We start from the raw sequence: 27,481 nt of genomic DNA, 5'->3' as shown, positions 1-27,481 counted from the left end.
GGGTGGGTCGCCCCCTGTTTTTTTTTTTTTTTCATTTCTATTTGTAAGCGTAGCATGAAATTGGTGAAAGTAAGAAGAGGCCTGCTTTAAATGCAGTCCAAACCCCAAGAAAATGAAAATATAGGTTTATTGGGGTGTCGAAGAATTGCACGTGTACTGTACTTTCATTAGCATCATAAACAAGCTAACAAAGGCTGCAATGATGACAAGAGATGGCTGCCACAAGTAAAAGAAAGTTCCAAAATTCCATCCAGCCCCTTTAAAAATGCAAATTCATACAATAGTTTGTGTATTTTTGCTTATTCAAATTAAAATTTTGTTTTTGAATTATTCAAGTTTATTTTAATTTTATTTTAGTTTTTTTATTTTAACACCACTACAGGGTGTCAAATAATACAAAATGTTCCAATAAGGAATTGTTAATTGATTAGCAACGTTATGGCTCTCATACATTTGTGTTTTTTGAGAAACTATATTTTTTTTGCATTCATTCTTTTTTGGGGGGGTTGGTTAAGGCAGTAAGTTAAACTTAATCCGTTTTTAATTTCTTTAAAGTCATGCTAAGTAGTTTCGCAATGCATTTTCAAATCTTAACTGCATCAAACTCTTGTAGTATGTTAACATAACTAGGTAGAGCAAATGCTCTCCATTTTTTTTTCATACGTAAATCAAATACTGTATTGAAAACTGGTGAGAAAAATACCTTACTAACTCCCTGCTGTGTCACATCGTGTTGAAAATTTCACTTTTAAGTCAACACCTTAATTCCGGACAGACTCAGTTTGGGTGGCTGCAAAGACAAATGTCAACTTTAGTCCGTTCTGTTTCTAATGGGCCTCTCATGAGACTCTTCAAAGGACTTACATTATCTCATGAAACGTCTCATTTACACTGCTGTTTGCAAGCATCCGTTCCATTTTCACCTCTCGTGCTAGTCTACTACATTTTTCCACACATATTCACATAAAATACTCGTTTCTTGCTTTGGCATTCAAACCTAACTTGCCGGGATTTTACTTTATTTTTTTTCCCGCCACTACAATTTTCCCATCAGATGAGCCGAGCGTCACTTTTTTTTTTGTTTGCCGACCCCTCCCAATAAACATGACCACAAACATACGCACACACATATCCATCTCAGGAAATTGCTTAGCCAGTAATGTCCCCATACTCCTCCTCCAGTCTTCTCCCTGTCCGAGTGATGTAGGGCCTCAAGAATGGGGAAACACCTTCCAAGGAGAAAACAGGCGCGCACGTTCACAACACACAATCGCACACACTGCTGCCGAGAGTTCTGCGGGGGCCCTGTTCGCTGACTTGGACCACCCCGGGATTCAAGTTTAGCCAACGTCCAAGTAAGACCTTTTCTCCGCTGTGAAGATTTTAATTCATTTCTGAAATGTTTATCATCTTTATTTTCCAAATTCATGTCATTGAGGACTCAAATGGGAACAGAACTTTATGAATACATTCAGTTCTCATCAATTGATGATCTTATTCGCTGGTGTAGACGCAATTGTCAGATATTTTTAACCATATTCAAACAGTGAAGCATATTGCAGTTTTCTCAGACTGCTGACTTAAAAATGATTGCGGCACAGGTTTGTATCAAAAATGTTGCCTTTGCAGACAGCATTTTTATCAGCTGTTGTATTTGCTAACCGCAGCTTGTGCAAAGCGTAGCTAATCAAGTGTCATGTTAATTATTGTCAGGTTTGACTTTTACGTTGCCTCTCTTTTACACAAGTCTTTTGACTATTTGCATATGTTATACAAATTGGATTCATGAATTCAATCCAAACTATCTTATAAAGGTCAACCAAGATAGATCAGTCCATTTATTGAATTCCTCAAATAAGGAAATACAATTTTTACAGCAGCAAAGCTTAAATGCTGTATTTGTCTAAGTAAATATCCCGCTAAGGCAGTGGTGTGCAAACTGAGTCGTGGACCACATTTGGGGAGGAAAAGTGCCAGGTAACAGGATGAAAAATTGATTGACTGATTGAATTGATTTTATTTTGCAGCAGTTGATAGTTTTGAATTATTGGCTATAAAATGTTTTCCATTTATGAAAAAAAGATACATGCAGATGTGTATATGTTGTATTTATTTTTATATTTAATATCAAATTGGTTTTGAATCACTCAGGATTAAAGCAAATAATAACAGGTCCCTGGTTTTAAGCACCCAATTCAATAACTTGCATTAAAAAACTCAAAATGCAGTTGGGCTTTCTCAGGAAGTCTTTTGTGTGTGTGGTGTGGACTTGTGTATTTAAAATATCTTCATAAATAAAATAAATACACAAAAAAGCAAGTACAGAAAATTTAGCCAGTTATTTGAATGTTGGCCTTTACTAAAAATATATATTCTTTCGTCGGATGGGAGTTGGCACAAAAAGGGACACTGGGGACAGGAGTGGCGCCAAAACGACATTTTTTCTTGGTAGGACTTTAGTTCCCAATATATACATGTAATTTGCCCACCCTGGCACTCAGGGATAAATGATGCAAAAACACCTTTTATGTAAATAAGTCATTGCAATCTGATTAGGGAAAAGGCCAAGGTAGGAGAGGGGTTTTATTATAAACAAGCCTTCATGGTCATGCTGATAAAACGAATGGATTCAGCTGTTTGGAGTGGTTGGTGGTCGGGAGCTGCAGTACCTATTTCGGCCGCCAGATGGCATCAGAGACCCCACGTAAGAAGACCACAGGGAAGCAGATGTTCATTGATTTTGTTTGTATGTATTGAGGGGATCGTGACTCGAAACCAAGCTAAAGACGCTCCCGAAAGCTGTGTACATTTTCAGGAAAATCACTGTGTACAATTTGTCGCATACAAACACACACAAATCAGGATTTATAAAGTATATATAATACACACGGATTTAGATAGATAGATAGATAGATAGATACTTTGTTCATCCCCGAAGGGAAATTCACATTTCCAGCAGCATCCCTGAGCTGAGAACAATCTTATTCATTTACATGGAGCATTTCTCTAATGACAAAAAAGTTTGTTATTCATCTTTTGAAATGATGAAACTGTACATTGAACCTTGCAAAATATAAACAAAAAACAATTGTTCATCATAAAGTACCCTTCTGCTATCATTATGATTACTAGTTAAAACACTATCCTCCGCATTTTGGTGTGGGGTTCAAAAGCAAGAATCAACGTGACGGACAGTGTAATTTCACTCCAATAATTATCCCACTATGGTGAAGTCTTTCAGGTCTTTTAAAGTCTGAAGTTTTCCTACTGCTTATTTTTTTAGGATCAATGGCCTGCCCACATAGCTCATTGTATATCTTCACATGAGATCACCGCTCCAACACGGGATCATGACTAAATCTGCCACCCGGCGCATGTTCACCTCAGCCGTGCCTAGTAAGTGTCACAATTACGAGAAGCAAAAGCGGTACGCTTCATTAGCTCTGAATGCTAACACTGCATGAGACTCTGGCAAATGTCGGTACAATGTTAGGCTTCTCTGTGGGAGGCCAAGACAAGACAGTAAACACATGGATAAGCAGTAAATGCATTTTTTTCCTCCCGGAGATGTCACAGTGGCCACTGTGTGTTCTCTCCCTCCCTAAAAAATGAACAAGTATAGTCTTGTGTTTTTCGTCTGCGTCAAGTCTGATGGCATCCAATGGAATCAATCCTTTTTTTTGTTGAAGGTCCCCAGCAAAGCCCAACAGAGCTCATCAGCTGACCTAACATGGGATGAACTCCTGACTTGGGAGCCTCAAGGTACGCAATCTCCCCATTCACGTCTGTTTTCCTTTTTGGTCAACCGTCCCGTTCGACCGCAATCCCTAATCAAGAAGGAAATCAAACACAAATGTAAACGTTTATTACCAAGAAAACGTAGGGTGAAAACACTTTTAAATGGCACTAGAGGGACCACTTTCTACTTTGCGCTTCAGTTATCGCTGGTTCGCTCCTTTTGCGGGACAAAAAAAGAATTAAAAAACAAAAGATTAAACCAAAAAAATGGATGCTTCCCACACCACCAAAGAACATTTAGGGTAGCAGAGATTCATGCCGATTGGCAAGCCCTTTTTGACTTGAGATCTCTGATACCGATTGGCCAATTCGTATTATAGCATCTTTCCTACTGTACACCTGCTCTGCGTTCTTTCTACATTTCACTGAGAAGAGTTTGTGTTGGGGCAGCACGGCGGCGGAGTGGTTAGCGCGTGTGCGGCACAGTTCTGAGGTCATGAGATTGAACCTCCTGTGTGGAGTTTGCATGTTCTCCCCATACTTGCATGGGTTTCCTCCGGGCACTCCGGTTTCCTCCCACATTCCCAAAAACATGCAGTTCAGGTTAATTGGCCTGTTTTAATTGTCCCTTGGTGTGAATGAGTGAGTGAGTTGTCTGTCTCTGTGTGCCCTGCGACTGCCTGGCAACCGGTTCAGGGTGTCCCCTGCCCACTGCCCGAAGATAGCTGGGATGGGCTCCAGCACCCCCGCGACCCTACTGAGGATAAGCAGTGCAGATAATGGATGGAGTTTGTGTTGTTTTCAGAGAATGTCAAAAACACTGTTCATCCTCACAAAGAAAATTACCTTAGGCCCGATCCTTCAAACCAAGTTAATCGGTTAGGCTGGTTTACGCTTTTATACCTGCGGGCCGAGTTGGGTTGGGCTGGCTTTTTTAGGCCCGATCTTACCTTTAATCTCTCTCGCTCTTAATCAGCAAGCCGTTTAATCAAGGTGCTTGGAATCATAGTTTTTTATTGTCATTTATCAAAATAAAAGCAAATCAGCAGGACCTTAAAAGGGCAGGGTGTATTGTTTAATGCATTTTTTTTTTAGTTAAATGGTGCCTTTTGGTCCCTTTGATTCGTCATAGTTGATACTCTACCTTGTGATTTGTAGCACTTGTTTTCAGTTGCCCTACACCATACAGCGATATCTAGTGGTGAAATAATACACACTGTCCTTTTAGGAAACTAAAAACATAAAAAACTCAAGCCTCTCCTCAAGGGAGCTGAAATAATTCTTGCTCCACAAGGCTGAGCAAAAAAAAAGAAAGAAAATAGTCCCTATTGATAAAATGGTCCGTTTTAGTCCTTTTGAGTCCATAGTATTTATTCTTCCTTGTGCTTTTTAGCACTCATTTTCAGGTGCAGTACACAACAGAGCTACATCTAGTAGTTTAAATAATACATACTGTCCCTTTAACAATCGATGAACTATTTTTAATCGTTACCAATAAATTTGATAATTCTCCATCATGTTGTTGGCAAAAGTCTGAACTATAAGGCACTCAAATGAGCACCTTATTGTCCACTATGAATGTGTGCATATTACACAAGCCAATTAATAAGCAATACGGGGCTGTTTTTTTTTTTTTTCTTTCTGGCTGATTGGACCCAGAGTCACTTTGGAGTACCTTGTTGTTCGAGTTGTATCTATATCAGCTGCAGTGTTAAAACCCCGATTTATTGAGAATTAGATGTATTCTATTCATCTTTAATGAAGTATTCACCTCAATATTGTGCTATTCTTGTATGGTGCATCCTGTTTCTGGATAGAGCACTTTCAAAACATGCTAATTGCCGGCATACTATTTTATTAAATACCGTTTGAAGCATATTATACTGAGTGGACGCAAATAAATGAGTAATTTCCAGACCAATTATATTATCATTTCCCATTGCCTAAGGCTTCTTGTCCCCTTTGGAGAAATTTGGCGATCCCTTTGGTCACTTTGGTTGATATGTTTTTGTATTCCGCCTGAAGGGAACACAGCTTGAGAATTGAGCGGTGTGGTTTAAACGTTAATCGGTCAGCTGCAAAATGAATCAACGGGGCAACCACAGCGTTATCTTGTATCTTTAAAGGAAGTTTTGCACAAATCCAGAGTTTCCTTGCCAAGAAAACAAATAACAGCGTAATTGGCAGGCATCCATTTTTTAATAGTTCTTTTAATAGAATGCCTTTTCATCCGAGTTTTGATTGTGAGAACAAGGTTTGATTAGTTTCCATGAATTTCCCTCCCTCGATGACATGGATATCAACATCCATGGTTTTTTTCCCCAACAGGCATCAGTTCTGTTCTTCTTTTTTGTATTTTTTTTTTGTACTCCTTATTAGACAATATTGTTCAAATTAGGTCAACGCTCATTGTGCAAACTTTTGTACTCCCGGACATTTACATGTACATTTTAATGCTGTTTTCAATGATTGAAAAGTGCTTGAATATTGGGTGAAGTGCTTGTAGATGCTCGAAATTGTATCTTTGTTCTCAACAGGTCTGCCTAAATATCTCCTTGACACTGCTCCCTGGTGGCTTTGCATTGCCATTGCATATATGTTTCCTCTGTGATAAGCGGCTACTGGCATTAGTTTGTATGGCATTTTCCTATGAAGCGTCATCACCTCCTACATGTTGCGCCTCAGAGGACAGGTCCATGCCACAAATGAACGGGGCACTATGAAATGTGTATTAGTGCAAGGATTACATGTCAATTATAGACAATTATTATGGGCCATCTAAAAAACTAAGATAGCATTTCTCAGTGGTAGATTGTAATGGAAAGAACTTCCTGCAGCTGCAAATATAAGCTATATTTTTGTCATTTTTACCCAACACCTTTATGGGAAGAGATTTATCTGAAAACAAATATATTCACGATTTACTCAAGATCTTAATATCATGTCTTCGTAAATGCATACGCAAGATAAAACTCTTATGTTTATCAGATATATTTTTGGCTTTGCAAAATACATCATTTACAACAGATTTTTTTATTTTCTTTTTAATGGGTAATCGGCTATTGCAAATCGGTAAAATATTGGAAATGCTCCCAAAACTCATCTTCAATATTTAATCACTTTAGGACATGACCAAAACAAATGAGTTAGGTGACAAGGACTTTGAAAGCACCTGTTGCAATGTTCATCGCTTAAATCTAATGGAATCTATGTTTTGCTGTATTAGTCTCTGGAGGACCTTAAATTGAATAGGAGCCAGCATTGCACTTAGTACTAGGAAAAAAAATTGAAAAGTGCCTTTAAAAGTCCTTAAAGGTGCTTAAATTTGGCATTAAAAAAGGTGTATGAACCCTCATACTCGTTTTTCATGTTGAAAACAAAATAATAGTTCAAATATGTGTCCCCCGCCCTTTTTTTTTTTTACTTCAATAAGAGTTGTTTTTTTCTGGTAAATAAAAATACTTGTTACACTTCAAATATTTTGATTTGATCGTTTTTTGTTTGAAACGGTTTATTTGATTTATTTGTCAAAATAAAACAACCAAAAAATGTAAATAATGAAATGTATGAAAAGGAGCATAAAGATAAGAAGTATACTCAATACTTACATTTCTTTAAAATGATACTTGATAATTTTGCTATTGTTTCACCCCAAAAATTACTTGGAAAAAAACACTACTTAAAGGGGCAATGTGTATTATTTAGACCCATCATTTAAAAACATGAAACAATAATTGGAAATATGCTGAAGTATTATATAAACATGTGGGTCGAGGTGGATTGTTTTACATAACATTAGACTCACTTTGAAGGAGCTAATATCAGGCTATCTTACTGCTACAGTTATCAAAAACCCAAAACGTTTTGAAAGGCTGGGCAAAAATAAGAAGGAAAAATGATGCATTTTTGGTTACTTTGAGTTTATGAATAGTTTCTATTCTCCCTTGTGCTTTTTAGTGCACATTTTTGTTTGCCATACACAATACATTGGAATTTAGTGGTCAAATAATACACTATGCCTTTATTATTTAACTACATTTATTTAAACGGATGTTATGTAGTGTACTAAAAACCAGATGCAATGGTCAATTTTTTGTCACAGATAGATGAAATTCAAGAACTTCCTACAGCACAACAGACGAGATTCATATGGCACACTATTGCGCCACTGTACGCTGGTTAAAAAACCCAGGTTTTTAGGTCGAGTGCTTTAATCTATTTCCTCAGATTTTGCATATTTAAAAATTTGGGATTATCTCTAATGGAAGGGTTTTAAAGTTATATAGACAGAGGACCAGTAAATGTGGCTAAAAACGGATGGCCGGACTGATCCAATGTTGAAAATTTTAACTAGGCTCACAGAGTCTAGTAAAGCTAATTGAACCTACTGAAACCGTATAAATATATTCCTATATGATTATATAATTGAAGCAACTAATTATTATTTATACAGCAATTTTATTTATTAAACAAATGCAGGAGCATTTATTATTTGGTATCACTGTATAATATAGCACTGCCTGAAACTCGTGACAAAAAGTTGCCTGCCCCAACTTGAAACACAATAAGACAACTTATCGCAAAAAAAAACATTTTTGCAAAATATTGAGGATTGATGATCACACTATACAACAGAACAACACTTTAAAATTAAGTTTATTATAAATCTATTTATAACAATCATTGCATGCATATGACACCGCTGTTTTCCATCTGCCATCAGTATGTACCTGTATTTACTCTTCTTCATTCAAGCAATGTTTGCCTTGCGTCGTCTGCTACATGCCACGTGAACTCCTCTTTCCACGATGCTTTTAATGTTCGTTTACGTTTTGTAGCGTCATAAATGTTGCTTTGAATCTTTCTTCTGGGGCTGAGGTTTTGGCTTGATTCCTAACCACTTATCCATTTTTCTTGTGTTATCTGTGCATCTACTCTGGAAAATGATATGCAAATGCGCGACCTTATAACGCTCGGGAAAGTCCTGAAGCACAAAGTTATTCGACGCGGGCTTCTGATCGGCTGCCGAGTTATTCCAAACACTGAATATAGTACTGAATATAGTAGTGGATATTAAATGAATGTCTTTAAGTCCCCGTGATACAGTTCTCAGATCATACTGTGCCTCCATTGAGAAGCACCACAAATAATTTTAGGTGACTGTTTTTAGTTGGTGTCAGGTTGTGAATTTGTAAATGCTCAAGTGCAAACAGGTGAGAGTTCACGTTGAGGCGACACTTCCACGTCGGCCTGACATCATCAACGTACTGCTTCTCGCGTTAGCGTTCATGGGAACATCCTCAGCTTTTCCTGCCAACACGGCGCTAGCGTGACGCAGGCGCACATAAATAAAAGCGAGCCCGCGCAGCTTGTTTACAGGCACGACGTCCCTCTCAAAGGAACTTCCTGTTTATGAACAGCTGTGCCCCAAGTGTATCCTGAGCGCCTCCACATCCCTCGACCGCTGAGCCCCAGCGGGGCCGGGCCCAGGGGGGCGGGACCAAGATGCGCTGCGCCACGGTCCTGGCCCTCCTGCTGGGGGTGGTCCTGTACCTGGGTATGGGAGCGCTGGTCTTCCAGAACCTGGAGGCCTCTGAGGAAAACGACAAGTTCCAAGAGCTGCTCGCCGCCGCCAACCGATTCCTAGAGAGTCACTCCTGCGTCGGGCAGAAGGAATTCTACGCGCTGGTGAAGGTAGCGTAAAAATCGCTCACAAAACCATCCAAAGGTGAAGCCCATGAAATTTCTCCACACTTTTGTTCCATGCTTTTTTTCTTGTCATAATTTATAAAACACATTGGTGGCACTCTGTGCAACTGGTTGCTAGGTTTCCCTTAGTTTGAAGCTCCCTGGTTAAATTCCAGGTACGGCCTCCGTGAGCGGAGTTTACATGTTCTCCTCATGCCTAAATGGATTTTCTCCAAGCACTTGGGTTTCTCCCCACGTTCCAAAAACATGCATGGAATGTTGATTGGTGACTCCAGATTTTCCCTAAATATAATTGTGTGTGTGTGAATGGATTTATGTCTTTATGTGCCTTGTGATTGGTTGGCAACCAGTCAAGGTCGCCCCCTGCCCACAAAAATGGGCTCCAGCACTCCCTTGACCCAAATGAGGTTAAGCGATTTGGAAAAAGAATGAATGATTACCGTAAATTCTGGACTCTAAGCCACCATTTATTTTGCTACATTTTAAACACTTCGGCTTTGAATACGGACCTGCTCTTCTAAAACGCACGCGCTCAAAATTCAAAACACTCCGGTGGTGTCTGAAAACATTTATGAGGCCCTTCAAGAGCATTGGTCCATGTTTTTTATAATGCATAACAGAAGCAAAACGAGAGGTTTGACAGTATTTTATTCAATATTGTCAACGTATTCATGATATCTCAACTTTTTCACCCGCAAATCAAATCCTCAACTTGTACATCCGAAAAAACAGCAGAAGTTATCTATCAAAAACGCTATACTTCTCGTTCCATATCATTACAGTTTAAGATCTTAGACCCAAACACGGCCCGAAATGCAGGTCTAAAATGTCAATCATTACTTCAGGTTTGGGCCGGGCGCGTCGGTGGTTGCACTCTGTAGTCTGGAATTAATGGCAATTGTTTGGGGTAAACACTTAGTATGTATTATTCGTAAGGAATACACAATGTTCGCACAATTTTAAAGCAGCGGTCACCAAATTTTTTTGAAGCTGAAAGCGACTTTCTCATTACTCATTTCGCACGAAGGGCTATCAGTTTTATATGCAATATTAAAATAGGTTATGTTATTCCTGTTATTGCAATGATATTACCAGGATATAATTACTTGAAGCAGGGATCAAATGGGCCGAGTTCGGTTAGAAATCAAATTTTCCAGAAGATAACAATGTGTTTGTCAATTACAGTGTTTTTAGCGGGCTCCCTGGGACCACATTGATGACTAGGGCTGCACGATTAACCAAAATCTACATGATATTGCAATGTGATGTAGTGTGATTGTGTAATTGCAAGACACTGCATTTTGTTCAAGGATTTATAGTTTGTTATTTGATTGATGGAGTGTTTGGCCAACTACAACGGCACTATTATTAGAGCAAATGCTCTGGTGTTATCGCTTGCCGGCTTTTTTCGTCCTCTTACTCCCTATTTGGGGGTTAATTGGTTTATTGGATAATTAATATCTTTATGCATAGTTAATTGGGTGATAAACATGTTTTTTTCTGGCTGCTGCACTCCAATGTTCCCTGATGTGATGGGGGAGGGTGGGTTTGTTGAAAGAACTTCTACCTATGGGTGTAACCAAAAATTATAGCAATTTTAAAACTTTTTTTCCCCTTAATATAAACCAGGATACATCTAAATATGATGAAAAACGCTAGATGAAAAAAAAAATAAACGAAACAAAAATGTGAACAACGCAGCGTCGCAAATACTCCAATGCCTTGAAATAGCTCCGTCTATTCAATTCCTAGCGCTGTCCTGGAGCCAGGACACTGTGTCAAATCAGGTTTTCCACAAGAAAACCTCTGATAAAATTCCACACTTTAAAATATTAAGAATTTAGCTGTAACTCTAAATAAATTAATGTGAAAACTATAAATGAATCCCTAATTTGCATGGGCTATGCTAACATTAAAGGGACAATGTGTATTATTTGACCACTAGATATTGCTGTATTGTGTAGTGCAACCAAAAAGGAATGCAAGGAAGAATACAAACTATGGATACTCTGTGACCAAAATGCACTTTTTTTTAGATTTTTTTAGTTAACTTTAGCAGCAAGATGGCTGACAAATAGCTAATGTAAAAAACAAAAAAAGCAACGGGTATTTTTTTAAATGTACGTTTATATCATAGTTGGTGTATTTTGGATTGGTTTTTAAATCATTATTGTTCTTTTGAATCAAGTATTTATTTTTTTACCACTAAGAGGCGCTAAATGATTCAACTGTCCCTTTAAACCTATATATTACAGTCGAGGTGTCAAACGATTACCCAACGGGCTGAAATTGACCCCGGGACGCAAGAAACTCCTGCCCTAGACTTGTCCACCCATCGGGTCTCATGATATTGTTGGGGAAAGACTGTTTATGTTTAAGTACTCACACAAAAAATAGCACAGAAAATGCACTTTTCTTTTTTTCTGAGCTCCTTTGACTATCCCATTGTAGCGTTAGTGGGTGTTTGTATCCAATGAGCCCTTTTTAAATGGCCTCAGATAAGTCACCAGCTGGTGTCACTCACAGTCACAATAAGTTAAGAGGCCATACTATGAAGCTCATTTCACTGACACAACTTTCTAAGTCACCAAAATTGCTAATTCTTGTTGCTGTATGTATATTTTTCAGCCAGCAGATTTTATCACTTTTTTCCGTTAAACTAAATAAAGTCATAAAAGAACCAAAACTCCTGTTTTTTGTGACAAAGAAGTATCTAAACAAATCAGAGTTGTATAAATAACTGAATACTCAAAAGAGCCATGACATTATGTTCTTCACCCATGTATGTAAACTTTTGACCACAACTGTATGTTTTACAGGCTCAAGCTTTTGTTACACAAACTTTTTAAAGGTTTTTTTTTTTTGTTCTTTTTTTCATTAACAAATAACTCCTCAATGTGAACTCAACACGAGTCAAGTCATAATAATTGGTATAGCCCTTAATCACGAAATGTCTTAAAGGACTGCACAGGCCACGATTACACCATCCCCTGATCTGAAACCAACATGAGGGCAATGAAAAACTCAAAACCTCAACCTGAGGAAAATAACTGAAAGCAGTTAGATTGTTTAGCCAACCAGAATGCAGAATGCAATAAATGACACAAATCAGTGAGGTAACAAGACTGAAAATGAACTAAATATGAATTAAATGTTGCCAGTGGCATTTCAATTTCACACAAAATTTCTGTGAGTTATAACCCAACCTGGGCTTTTGCATACTCGACAGCAGTGGGACTTTCCCGTTTTTCCCCCCAGGAAGTGGCGTTGGCGGTGGAGGCAGGCCTAGAGGTCGGCAGCCTGTCCAGCAACTTTACCACACGGTGGGACGTGGCCTCTGCCTTCTTCTTCTGCGGCGCCATTATCACCACCATTGGTGGGCTTTGTTTACGTAACATTGCAATAATGTTTACAACAAGTCTGCTTAAAAATGATGCCTAAATTGCTCTCTGTTGGCTTCGCTTTGTCTTTGCACTTATTCCCTCATGATTAACGGCAGCTGGTATTAGTATGGCAATGTCCTATCAAGCGTCATTTCTCCTTACAGGTCGCGCCCAAGAGGACAGGTGCATGCTACACCTAAAGACTATGAAATGTGTAATAGTGCAAGAATTATGTATAAATTATGGACATTCATAATGGGTCATGCAAAAAGATTAAGGTAGCGTTTCCCAGTGGTAAATTGTATTGGGAATAACTTACTGCAACTGAAAATGCAAGTTACATATTAGCGACATTTTTCCCCATATATATATATATATATATATGGGAAAGAGATTTGTCTTGTAATTATTTATATACATTTTGTTCAAATCCATAAATATATTTCAGATTTAATAAAGATCTAAAAGTCATATTTCTTAATAAATGAACACACACACACAATATATAAAAAAATGAATATGTGAATCACAGATATTGTATATTTGTAGCTTTGCAAAATACATGATTACTCCGGTATTTTTAATGGTATTGAAATATTAGCTTGAAAGTCCTTAAAAGTGCGTTCATTTTTCCATGAAAAAGGTGTTTGAACCCTGTTTAACGTGATGTCCTGTTGACTTTTGCGATCTTTCTCCTGCAGGTTTCAGGAACCTCTCCCCCCGCACGTGGTATGGCCAGCTGTTTTGTGTGTGCTACGCCCTGGTGGGCATCCCCATGTTCGGCATCCTTCTGGCCGGAGTGGGCGACCACATGGGCACCGTCTTGCGCAGGGCCGTGGCCAAGATCGAGACACTTTTTCTGGTGGGATTGGTGAAGTTAGGCATTTGAGTTCTGCCTGGGCAGGAGCCTTTAAAATGGATCAACATCTTTAAATTGTAGAACAATTATCCCTTTCAATTGCATCAATTCATGCACTACCACAGAGCTGGAATTCAATACCAGTTTTATGAGAACGTTTTGATATTACAACACTGGATCAATGGGGTTTTGGTTTGAACAAATTTATTGACACTAAAAACAGAAAACAATCATGACAATCTCAACAGCAATTAAGCACATTCACAATATTATATTCCAATATTACGTTTTTAACAGCAAACACAAAGTGAGGTTTGAACAAACCTTCTCGAAAATCAAACATATTCACAATTTCATTATATAACATCTTTGTTAGTGTCAATAGATCCGTCCAGGCCAAAGTCGATTGTCCTCGGTCTGAACAAATCCACTGACACCAACAGCAGCAAAACACAGCCATCAAGCATATTCACATTTTTTTTATATTTGACAATATGACGTGACGATATGACGTTTTAACATTTTTTCCTGACATTTTCAACATCAATTAAACAATTTCAGAGTTATTTTCTTTTAACAGTAGTTAACCAGCGTGTAAAAGGCAATACTATTGTGCAAGGGCATAGCTCTGCTATCCCACCCTCCCAAGCAGCATTCTTCCAGTCCTCTGTGTGGGTCCTTTCCATTCTGCGTGGGTCCTCTCCCTTCTGGGTTCCACAACCCAGGCCGTTGCTGCCGGGACTCCCACAGTGTAGCTCCGGCTCCCCCCTCCGGGTGGGTACAGACGAGTCTTCTTTATGGCTGCGTCCTAGGCCCGCCGCTCGCAGATTGTATGGTATCTGCAGCCATTTGGAGCACAGCCACGGGGGGGATCTGCCTGCACCTCCATACCAGCAGGTTTCTGGAGGTCCAGATGGCGTCCTTGATGGCGGCGAGAGTGAGCCAGTCCCTGGCAAAGTCGTTCCGATGCCTCCTCGACCGACTCACCCCGTAAAGCACGTACTGTGCATCAGGGACCTCTGGTAGTCGTATTCATTGTCAGTTCATCCATTCATTATCTGCACCGCTTATCCTCATTAGGGTCGCGGGGATGCTGGAGCCCATCCTAGCTATCTTCGGGCAGTGGGCAGGGGACACCCTGAACTGGTTGCCTGCCAGTCGCAGGGCACACATGGACAGACAATTTGCCCGCTCATTCACACCTAGGGACAGTTTGGACCGGCCAATTAACCTAACATGCATGTTTTTGGAATGTGGGAGGAAACCGGAGGGGGAGAACATGCAAACTCCACACAGGAGGTTTGATCTCATGACCTCAGAACTGCGCCTCACACACGCTAACCACTGCCCCGCCGTGCTGCCCATTGTCGGTTCAGATATGTGTACCGTATTTTCCGCACTATAAGGCGCACCTAAAAGTCTTAATTTTTTTTCAAAAGCTGACCATGCGCCTTATAATACAGTGCGCCTTATATATGGCTCAGTATTAAGTCGCAAGGTCTCGCAACTTACGCAACAGCCGCCGACTCGATTTTTCCCCAGAACGTGGAGTAGTCCGCGGTGTATGCTGGGATATGTATACCGGCGTTTCATTGGCTAACCAATGTGTCAATCATAATTTGAATCGATCGCTATTGGCTGAAGTTATTCGGAGCGTCGGAAATGCTAGAGGGCCAAAACAAACCCTGCAATTGGCCGAAAAAGATGTGTCAATCATCAGTTAAATCGATCGCTATTGGCTGAAGTTATTCGGAGCCTCGGATAGGCTAGAGGGCCAAAACAAACCCTGCAATTGGCCGAAAAAGATTACTCTGAATAGCAAGCTTGCTAAAGTGCGCCATAAAGAAACATGTTTCATTAGTTGGTATTTGTAAATATTTTACTCTCCTGGATTTACTACACTCACGGTTGTAAGAAGACCATGGTTGCGTATCATTATTGAACGTGACAACTTAGGTGAGCTATGCGGCTTTATATTTTCCCGGTATCTTGTTTTAGAACGATCTTGATGTTGCTGTGATGAGTTGGGTGAATTAAACTCAATTCCAAGTGTTTATTGTCTATTGCACAGTAAAGTTGCGAGCGAAAAAGAAAATAGAAACTAAGGAATGGTTGGCATTTCTTGAATCGCAAGACTTTAACCTCCTGAATGATATTTGAAACGATGCATTTGAGTGACATCTTACGGACAGCGCATCCGCACGTGTCTACGACACGTATTTGCTTCTTTGCAAGCTTTGGGAATGTTAAGGGGGTAATAAGTTTGACTGAATCATCTGACTGTTTTGTCGACGTTCCCATTGTAGCGCCTTATAATCCGGTGCGCCTTATCTATGGAAGATATAGGACCAAAAACTATTTTTTGGGGGTGCGCCCTATAACCCGGTGCGGAAAATACGGTAAATCTTTATGAAACAACACTTGAAGATCGCTTGGTACCGTGAAAAAGACTTAATAATTATGAAAGTGTTTTGGCTCAGACAACGTTTTGTCGATCATGAATATTCTACAACTGCGGGCCAGGCTTATACAGGCCTATGAACAAATGTCCCACTCAGAATCATTGTTTGTCTGAACAATAGAACCCAATGACTACGTTAATGTTAAGAAAGTCGACATTAAAAAGATCTTTTCAAGAATAAAATGGTAAAAAGAAGTACATTTTATAACGCTAAATCTTACCGGGCTCATCTTCACCAGGCAAAACAATGGCATTTTCCCAAACAGGTGAACTGTAAGAGCACTTTTGCATATAGTCCCTGCTTTGGTGGCATCCAGTAGCATCTTTAGGGATTTCTTGAGCATAAAAGTAAAAATCAGTCTGCTTATTTTATGGATTCTGCTGGATAAATAAAAGGTCCATTTCAAATTGTGTGTTTTAGAAGCGGCAAGTGCGCCCAACTACAGTGCGCGTGATCTCGGCCGTGCTTTCCATCCTTATCGGCTGCTTGATCTTCCTTGCCGTGCCGGCCGTCTTCTTCCAGAAATCTGAGGACTGGTCCTTCTTGGAGTCGCTCTACTTTGTGGTCATCACGCTGACTACAGTGGGCTTTGGAGACTACGTGCCCGGTAGGGACACCGATTATGCCCTGCCTGTTTTCCTAATAGTGTTACATAACTGAAAAAAAAATTCTGAGTAGCTGGATTAAGAAAAGAATCTTTTTTTGTGTGTTTCAAGATGGCAGCCACACAGGCGGGCTTTTCTTCAAACCTCTGGTGTGGTTGTGGATCGTGTTCGGCCTGGCTTACTTTGCCTCCATCCTCACCATGATCGCAAACTGGCTGCGGGTGCTCTCCAAGCGGACTCGCGCTGAGGTCAGATGCACAAACACGTACACATTGAGACATGCCGCTGTGACAACTATTGCACATTTCAATGCTCAGGTTTGGAGAGTAACTGGATACATGTGACGACGATATCCAAGTCCAGTGTGCGTTAGTTCTAACTTTTTTTTTTTTTCCTGGTTCGCATTAGCTTTGTTTACTTTCTCCATCTGTGGTCGCGCTACTCTCTCTGCAATCTCATTCATTCTACACACACGCAGCGCACTCAGCGCACTAAATACAAGCAACTACCTGATCTTGGTTTACTCTAAATCTTTTCCAAGGTTACATTGATCATTTATCGTAAATAAAATTATAAATTGTATTCATATTTAGTTTATTTTGTCTTTTATTAGCATATTTGGTATTGAAGTAATGCAAAAGTAATTAAGTTGCATTATTGACAGATTGTGTTATCCGTATTACATTACCAATAGCATTTTTCAACAGGTGATTAGAAACTGTACTGGATTTATAAAGTAACCCTCCCAACCCTGTTGATGAATTAAATCCATCTAAATTGAGATTGTATGTGAAGGGTCACCAACCTCTTTCAAGCTGAGAGACACTTTTTTTGGTTCCTGATTAATGTGTAGCGTTTTATCTTATGTCAAGAACAGTGATGGGCAAACTACTGCCCATGGGTCAGATCAGGCCCGGCAACCAGTTAAATCTGGCCTGCAAAACAAAGCTGAGAGAAACACAAAATAAAAATAAGATGCATCACATCAGACAATGACCTGCAGTTTTAAATATGTCCACTAGATGATGCCGAAGCCATGTGCCACTTGTAAAATAAGCCACCAATTGTAGCTGCACTAAGACAGCATGGCAGCGCAGTGGTTGGCGCGTGTGCGCCTCAGTTCTGAGGTCATGAGATCAAACATTACTGTGTGGAGTTTGCATGTGCAGGAGGAAGATACATACTAAGTGGAATATTTGTCGATATAAGACAGGCTTTGGCATTATTATTATTATTATTTCCTAGATTTTATCAAATCATTAAACATCACACAGTGAAATAGAAAGCGGTGAAGAATTAGCTTTTGTCAGGAGAGCGGGTTTGTAGTTTTGTTGAATTTTGTCCTAAAATAGATGGTGTGGCTCTACCAAAAAATATTTTGCTTTCATGGCTCTTTGAGTCAAAGAGGTTCCAGACCCATTGTACTCCCACTCTCGTTTTGAGTCAACAATGCCCATGCATCCTGTGATGTCGTAGGCTGGAAAGAAGTCCAACCGTTTTCAAACACGATAAAGCGGTTGATGATGAAATTTAGTAGTCCATCCTGATTTTATTTTGTTCCACGCCAGATGGAGGAGCTTCGTGCCCACGCCACCGACTGGACACAGCACATGTCCAAGGACTTCCGCATCCCCAATCCTCTGGAATTCAACGATCCCTTTCTTCTGCAGCGCCGGCGCTGGAAGCGGAGCGAGCGTCGGCGCATCCGGCGCGGGGCTCAGGTGACGCTGGGATATTGGGCCCGGGGAGGCTCTGAGAACGGCCACCTCCCCTCTCGCTGGGCCGGCCTGTCCGGTTCGGCGGGCCAGCTGGAGGGTCTCGGCATTGCCCTGAAGAGGACGTCTATCGCCAGGCCGAGGACGAGACTCGGCGCCGATACCGTCCCGAGGGCGAAGCCATCCGAGGCTCTACGCCAACATCTGGCACGTCGCTCCTTGCCTCACCTGCTCATGCGGTCTTTCTCCCTTCCGGCAGCACCGTCCGCCTCTGAGCTGGACTCCCCGGAAGTGGCCGCAGGAGAGAGTAGCCTCTCAGGATCTGACTTCGACTCCCAAACCGATGCCTCCTCCGCGTCGTCTTTTTCGCTTTTTCACGAGCTCCGGCCTCATCATTCATTTCAAGCCGACAAAGACTCGACAGACCCTCCAGTGGAAGCTGAATGCAGTGAAAACAAACCTTCACCCAATCCGAGTTCCCTCCCCCCCTTGCCTTCACTTCCTCCCTCCTCCGCGGGCCTCCTGGACTTCTTCGGGGAGAACCTGGCGTACATTGACGAGTCCTCCGACGCGCTAAGCGAAGGTGGTGATGAAAAGGGGCGGTGCCCACGTAAGCCCAAGCGGAAAAGTCTGAGGAGCGTAAAGGGAGAATTGACACACAGGTGGAGCCCTCTACAGGCGAGAAGGCCCACTGGAGACTTGCAGCTGCCATCCAATCCGCCTACGCCGCCGCCGGACTCACCGCAGATACTTTAACTTCTCGACTTTTTTTTTTAATGAATGTTGAATTTGTTTACATCTCACCAGTGAAGATTGTCGATGATCCAGATCATGAAACTGTCAAATCTGAGCAGTCCTACTTACACCAAAGAAACCTGTATATATTAGGTAAAATAGCTAGCAAGAAGAGAGAAAAAAGGTGGTTAAAGGTAAACCATTGTCTCTATCAACAATGTGTCCCCTCGCCTTCAAGGACAGCCTGTAAATGTATGTCTTTTCATTTATATTTGTCTGCTCCAAAGATCCTTTTGTCAGCAATTTGATATGATTCTTACAACGGGCTGCACTGTTCAGCAGTTAATATTTTGGACCACAGGTCCAAGGTTTGATTGTGTGGGTAAGATTATCATTTTATTATTATCAACCACCAACATCACTGTCTTTCTCTAAATGTGAGTGTGCTCTTTTGCTTTTGCACCAGATTTTAAAAGCCTCAAAACACAAATCTGACGCTTGAAAACATTGGTGTATAATTAGTGATGTAAAATATTGACCTATGGCTAAGCCCTGCCAACTTTACTCACTCGGACCAACATTTAACATTCTGTGAAGAGCGCTACGGCAAGTTTCACAGTAGGAGACATTTTACAGGCGGACATTGATGCCTTTTGGGTCCAGAATGATCACATTTCTGAAAGTCACCAAATGTACCTGAAATATGCATCAGATTGAGGGTTAGCTCAGGAGGTAGAGTGCTCGTCTTGGGATCAAGAGGTTGTAGGTTCGATTCCCGGCTCCTCTGTGTTATATTGGGTAAAGTTTTCAACTAGCAATAACCACGCCTCGGACAAACCTCATAGGCTGATATTACATGTCCTTGGGCAAGACACTGGATCCCTAATGCCCCCAATAAGCAGGTAGGCGCCTTGTATGGCGGATTCCCTATTGGTGTGTGTGAGTGTGTCTGTCAATGGGTAAGTGTGAAGAACATTGTAAAGCGTTATGGGAGGTCTTCATTGACTTGAAAAGTGTTATATATATATAATGCAGACCATTTACCATTTATAGAGGATTAGCATTGTTTACCTCCAGCTATTTAACCTAACTTAACGTGATTTGTAAAATAGGCTTTGTTAATTCGACAGGCCTTATTTAACCCAGATTTAGCCATGTCATTGATCTGAATAAATCCAAACCGAGTTGTGGACTACTTGTGGGGGAGGCGAAGGTAATGTTACTATGACTAGAGCCCTTTTGGACAACAACTAACAATCACGTATGATTACCAGTGTAAAACAACTAGCACATAAGACACTGAACACCCAGTAAACAAAGCGACGTGCGTTCAACGCAGCCAGAGCTGCTTATGTTAGCTAACGTCAGCCTAACATTAGAGACGTTAACGGTATACATAACTTTATATTCTCTCCAGCAAAATGACAATATGTTGCCTCAAATACTATGTTGACTTACCTTAAAACAGATGTGGGCATCCTTAGTGAAGTTGTCCACGTTGAGTTGGTGCTGTGGTCGACCTCAATTTTATCCAACTTGTCTCGACTTAGGTGTGGCTTGGGAAAAGGCAAACAATATACCCGATTGCTCAGCCTCTCATAATACCTTCTATCGGATTTGCCTGTACCCCATGAACAATGGTTGACCATTCATTCATTCATTCATTCATTCATTCATTCATTATCTGCACTGCTTATCCTCAGTAGGGTCGCGGGGGTGCTGGTGACCATCCCAGCCATCCTCGGGCAGTGGGCAGGGGACACCCTGAACTGGTTGCCAGCCACTCGCAGGGCACATAGGGACAGACAATTCGCTCGCTCATTCACACCTAGGGACAATTTGGACCGGCCACTTAACCTGACATGCATGTTTTTGGAATGTGGGAGAAAACCGGAGTGCCCGGAGGAAACCCATGCAAGCACGGGGAGAACATGCAAACTCCACACAGGAGGTTCGAGCTCATGACCTCAGAACTGTGCCGCACACACGCTAACCACTTCGCCGCCGTGCTGCCCTTGGTTGACCATTTTAAAGTATAAAATGTAAGAAAAAAAAACATTTGAAAATGGACAAACTGAAATGCACTTGAATGGACATTGGAGATTGTCAGTGTATTGGGTTGGCCATGCGCACTGTGATTAGATCATTGCGTTTGAGGGCGGGGCTTAGCCAAAGGTCAATTGTTTAGTGCAGAAGTCTTCAAACACAAATCTTAAAGGTCCTCAATTGTTTTTTTGTTTGTTTTTCAAACAAACATAGGTAAATGTATTATGATGGTCAAGTACAAGGCAAATCAACAGAGGTAAAGTTGGTTTTCCCTTTGTCCAAACACAAAATACGGCATTTCTTATGCCATCACAAATCATCAGCCAGTGCTTCAGTGCGTCTTGCTGTTGATGAATCTGAGAGTGGGATTTGTTTAATTTTTGTTGTCATTTCCTGCTTTTATTTTCCTTCAAACATTGCTGCCATCACTTCAGTCATACACTCTTTTATTATTACTCCATCAGGGAAAGGCTTCTTATGTCTGGCCAATACCCACGACACACTGTGTTAGCACTGGACTGTTGATATGACTGCTTCAACCTGTCAATTTCCAGCCTTCTCAGGTCTGAATAAGGAGGAAAATTATTTTCAAAAGAGCTGTGCTCGCTAACATATTGGCCCTTCACATTTTCACTTTTTATTATAGCAACCTTCTTTTAACATACTATGCACATTGGTTTTGTACTTGCTGGAGGCAAAATGGACGCATACTTGTCAGTTGTCTTATAGGCGTTGCGCACGCCATTTTTGTCAGATTATGCTAATTCAGGACCCCGGGTTTAGAACTATTTCAAGGCTAATACTTGTTGCGCATGCACATGAAGTACCTAATTATCACCGTTGGTGCCTATTTAAATACACATTTTTATCATTTTAAATTTGCTGCTTGTACCAATGTAATAAATTGAATGAACAGCATTTCTAATTAGAATATAAAAATTCAAAGTGTTTATTGTCATATGCACAGTAAAGAGCCACGATTCCCTGCACAATGAAATTCTTACTTTGCTGTCCACACAGTTGCCAGCATAATAAAACTAAGAAACTATATACATGTATCCATAAAATAATATTACGAAAAGAGATAAAAATACAAGATTAACTCAAGATGAGTTAAGGCAATAAGATAAAACACAGTTGAAAATGACTGTAGTGCGAGAATAGTCCAAGTATGGTCCAGTTTTAAGTGTCTGTAGAGTATTGTTCGATCAGCAGCCGTTTAAGAGTCTGATAGCAGAGGGGTAAAAAGAGTACTTTAGATGGGTTGTCCTGCTTTTCTTACTTTTGTACCTCCGACCTGAGGGTAGGAGTGCATACAGTCCCATTTGTGGGTGGGTGGGTTCCTTTATGATTGAAGCAGCCCTCCTGTGGACTCTGCGGTGGTATATGCTCTGCAGAGAGGGCAGTGGAGTCCTGGTGCATTAGAAAGAATCTTCGTTGTTGGCAGAACTGCAATACACTGGAAGCACAAACAAAAATCACAAAACTACCAGCATATTTTAGCCTTTTGGTTAAGCATACGCTTTATGGACTGAATATACAGGGTGTTTACAAAATATATATCCTTTGAATATTAATTATGTATTTCCCTGCACTAACTCACTTGCAGATAATTTGTATATAAAAAGAAAAACAGTAATAAGCTGGTAACTGTTACCTGAGATGGGTTTCACCATGTTTGGCAGGAGCTGGATTACCGACTCGACTTCTCAGGCAGTACGCATATTGATTAATTTGAATGCTTTTGAATTTTCATTAAGATGCAGGACAATAAACCTCATAATAGTTTTTAATTTAATTTGCCTTAATCATGTACTTTCTGTGATATTTTCGTCATAAAGGATATCGAAATTTTAAAAACACCCTCTGTTAAACAGATCAGATTTGTGTCTATGTATTAATATACACCTATGAATGACATATATTATGAAGGCTCCCTTTGTCTTTGGCTTGTTTCTCTTTTAAGTACGATACAAATGGCGGACAAACCCTGACATATGTAGAAATAAATGTACAAATGAGTAAATACGAGCAAATGGATACCATATAATGAACCAATCATCCATCCATTATCTGCACCGCTTATCCTCGGTAGGGTCGCGGGGGTGCTGGAGCCCATCCCAGCTATTTTTGGGCAGTGGGCAGGGGGACACCCTGAACTGGTTGCCAGCTAATTGCAGGGCACACAGGGACATAAAATTCATTCACACCTAGGGACAAATTGGACCGGCCAAGTAACCTAACAGGCATGTTTTTCCGAATGTAGGAGGAAACTGGAGTGCCTGGAGGAAACTCACGCAAGCACGGGGAGAACATGCAAACTCCACACAGGAGGTTCGATTTCATGACCTCAGATCTGTGCCGCACGAGCGCTAACAACTGCGCCGCCGTGCTGCCCATGAACCAATCATGCGATACCAAATGCATACATAGATGCCATTTATTCATATATTTAGGTATTTTGTTATTCATTTTGGTATGTATTTTGTCACGACAAAATATTATTTAAAAGAGGGGGGCGGGTCAAATTGAATGAGCCTGTTGCTGATTACTAATAAACCTCATCTCTCATCTCATCAGCTGCACCGCTTATCCTCAGTAGGGTCGCGGGGATGCTGGAGCCCACCCCAGCAATCATCGGGCAGTGGTTAGGGGACAGACTCCCACTGCCCGATGATTGCTCATTGCTTAACTTTTGAGCAGGTAACATGTTTATTTTGCCTTTTTCTACTCAAATTGCTCGTATTAAAATTGATTTATGCTGAAATAAGCTTTATGGTAGAGTGCATAACAGTTCTCAAAAGTGATTTATATACGTGTGCATTACCGTTCAATTACATTCACAACAAATACAAAGACGGAATGGTTTAAGTTGTATTACATTCCCAACAAATGCAAGACGAAGTGGTTTTGGTCATATGTTCGCCATTACATTCCTGAAAAGTGAGATAAAACGAGATAAAAGTGGTACCAGCTCAGTAGCCTAGATGGTAGTGTGCCCGCTTTGAGACTGGGAGGTCGCTGGTTCGCGCCTCGGCCGAGTCATACCTAATTGGTAAAATGGCGGCGCCCTCTGTTGGCTGCGGCTGCATCGGCTCGCTACAACGGGTCAGGTGTATCGACATTTCGTTCTGTGTACATTGTTATAAAGAATAACAATACAAAGGAAATTATTATTATTATTATTATTATCATAGTAGCTAGGGGATGCAAATCTCGGCAGGGATGCATTTCTCGGTATAACACCGGCCCGAGGCATAAGCGAAATAAGCGGCTGGTAAGGGCCCTGTGACCACTAGAGGCCCTCCAAGAGCTGTTAACTTTTTTTTGCCGCCAATGAAAACTTCTACAGAAGCGCTACAAAAGTAAATATCAAATATAGTGCTTAAATACAGGGACCTAATAGATTTTTTTGCTTTCATTCTGAAAAGAAAAATAGTAAAGTTGTACTCCAAAACTTCCATGATGTAAAATACTTCAGAAATATTACCCAGAGTTCTTTTTTTTCTAAAAAAGGGTACTGCAGAAATACGACAAAAAATCCAACAAAAATACTGATGCAGGAATACTACAAGAATATTAAATAGATACTTACTATGGAAATAGTACAAAATACTACAAAAACACAACTACTAGAGTAATATTACGAAAAAACTAAATATGACAAAAAGAGTACCATGGAAATACTAAAAAAACCCACATAAATATGATTAAAATACTGCTTTGGAGATGCATCAAAAATAAGTCTACAGAAGTACTACAGAATACCACTTCATAATATTATAATACAAACACTACCAGAAAAGAAAATTACGACAAAAATACTACTACAGAAGTATTACAACAGAAATACTGCAAAGATACAACTAGAGCGATACTACAATAATTGTCCTATGGAAATACGACATAAATACTACAGATGTACATCAAAAATTCTACAATCGAAATACTACAAAATACAACAGAAATAGTACAAAAATACGAAAAAAATTATAATAGAGCATTTCTACAAAAAAAAACATCTTTAAAGTACAGTGAAACTACACAAATACTACAGAGGTACAAAAAAATCTACTATCTTAATACAACAAAAATACGACAGAAATACTAAGAATTTTCTACAATGGAAATCTACTGCAGAAATAGTACAAAAATAAAACTACAGTAATACTAGGAGAAAACTACTAAACATCAACAAAAACACGACTACAGAAATGCTAAAAAATACTTTTAAAAAAGTACAACTCTAACGCTTGAAAACTAAATATCAAATTAATTGCTTAAAATACGGACCTTATATGTTGTTTTGCTTTAATTGCATGGGATCAATTTGATGAGAATAATCTAATACTCAAATTGCTCGTATTAAAATTTATTTATGCTGAAATAAGCTTTATGCTAGAGTGCATAACAGTTCTCAAAAGGGATTTATATACGGTGTGCATTACCGTTCGATTACATTCACAACAAATACAAAGACGGAATGGTTTAAGTTATATTACATTCCCAACAAATGCAAGACGAAGTGGTTTTGGTCTGCCCACTGCCTGGAGATGGCTGGGATGGGCTCCAGGCCCCCCACGACCCTAATGAGGATAAGCGGTACGGCTAATGAGATGAGATGGGAATCTAGTTCAAAAGAATCATAGCATGTAAATGTCCGCATGTATATTTATTATCAAATTTAAAAATTTGATCTTTTTCCAAGATGGGCCCCTTGGCCCAAAATGTTGGACCCAATGCAGCCCCCGACTCCAAATAGTTCCCATCCCTGGATTAGAACATGGAATGAGTCATAATAGAGATGCAAATGATCAAGTAATAAGGGGCCCTAAACTTAATTTCGCTTAGGGCCACATGAAGGCTCGAGTTGGCCCTGCGTCCTTCATATTTTTCCTCATTGGACGTTCAATAAGTCTTTATCTCATTTCTGAGAAGCAAGCGTCGATATGGTTGTACTGACAAATAAACGCCAGCAGGTGTCAACATTGCTTCAATTTGCGTTTTCAGGTGAATTATTAAATATTTAAAGATCGGTTCAGTAAATTCCAAATATTCTACTTGCTGACGCCATCTTCTGGCTAATATCACTATTGTAGCCTCTGCCAAGCTGATTGTATGATGTGTGCACGTACATGTCTCTTAGCACAACATTTTTTCATCTTCTGGGGGTTTGGGTTTGCATTTGGACTGTATTTGAAACAGTCTTTTTTTTCTTAGTTTTATCATTTTCATCCTGGAATAAAAAGAAACCGCGACCCAAGCGTGAAATCACTCGCCACGGGGAGAACATGCAAACTCTGCAAAGGAAGGCTGGTAGCTGGATTTGAAACACTATATTTTGAAATAATGTAACTTGATTACTTTTTTTTACTACAATACCAAATATTCTAATAAAAGACAAAATAAACAGTATACGTGAAAGTAAAACATTTTTTTTTAAACATAAATAGGAAACCAAGGTTAGGTAGTTAGGTAGTCCAACAAAAAAAGTGCTCATATATTAACCCAGAAACGGCCCAAGCCTTTATGGGGCCCCAAGTAAAATTAGATTTGGGGCCCGCTATTACTTGTTAATTTGCGTACGTACTAGAACTAATTCCATGTTCTACTCCAGAGATGGGCAACTATTTGGAGTGAGGGGCTGCATGTGACGTGTTATACTTCGTTTTAAATAGATTAATTTTATCAAAATGGTTTTGAAACGACCACAATTATGGCAAAATAGTATATTAGATCCCTGTTTTAAGCATATTTAGTTCTGAAATATTACTGTAGTGTTTTTTAAAACATTTTTTTAAATTGTTTATTATTTCTGAAGACGGATTTTTATTGAAGTTCTGTAGTTTTTTTTATGTTACTGTAGTTTTATTTTTGTACTATTTTTTGTAGTATTTCTGAAGTAATTTGGTGTAGTATTTCCATAATAGTACTCTTAGTATTTCTGTATTACTTTTGTTGTATTTCGTAAATCCTTGGAATGTCTTGTGTCCAAGTATAAAGTTTTACTCGTTTGAAAGTAGAGACGCCAAACCTCTTGAAAATATTCAGATTTTCTCGGGTAAGTAAAAATGTTTCAAGACATAGCAATGAAGTGATCAAATAGCATAACTGTCAACCTCCACGGCTCCATGCCCGTACGAACTGTCGTATTTTCCCGTACAAAATACAAAATAATCACACACCATATGTATATATATTTTTTTTTTCGGAATGGGAAATCCCCAGG

The 27,481-nt window shown here is 39.9% G+C and overlaps 1 protein-coding gene and 1 pseudogene across 1 annotated transcript; one reads left to right on the top strand and one right to left on the bottom strand.

Annotated features, from left to right (window-relative positions):
• The first annotated feature begins 1,211 nt into the window (after positions 1-1,211).
• LOC148359520 (potassium channel subfamily K member 2-like) lies at positions 1,212-23,050 on the top strand. Its single transcript, XM_088344815.1, has 9 exons — positions 1,212-1,355; positions 3,284-3,396; positions 3,690-3,762; positions 9,159-9,432; positions 12,706-12,823; positions 13,532-13,692; positions 16,572-16,758; positions 16,868-17,004; positions 18,325-23,050. Exons 4-9 carry the CDS (start codon positions 9,244-9,246, stop codon positions 19,225-19,227), a joined length of 1,695 nt encoding a protein of 564 aa, XP_088200941.1. The 5' UTR covers positions 1,212-1,355; positions 3,284-3,396; positions 3,690-3,762; positions 9,159-9,243; the 3' UTR covers positions 19,228-23,050.
• LOC148359521 (U4 spliceosomal RNA) lies at positions 19,995-20,080 on the bottom strand (annotated as a pseudogene).
• Positions 23,051-27,481: the final 4,431 nt, after the last annotated feature.

The sequence above is a fragment of the Urocampus carinirostris genome, chromosome 9 (assembly GCF_059441175.1).
Source record: "Urocampus carinirostris isolate Australia breed hairy pipefish chromosome 9, RoL_Ucar_1.0, whole genome shotgun sequence".
Classification (NCBI taxonomy): domain Eukaryota; kingdom Metazoa; phylum Chordata; class Actinopteri; order Syngnathiformes; family Syngnathidae; genus Urocampus; species Urocampus carinirostris.
Note: the sequence above shows the minus strand (reverse complement) of the source record. Positions and strands in the feature narration are given on the sequence as shown.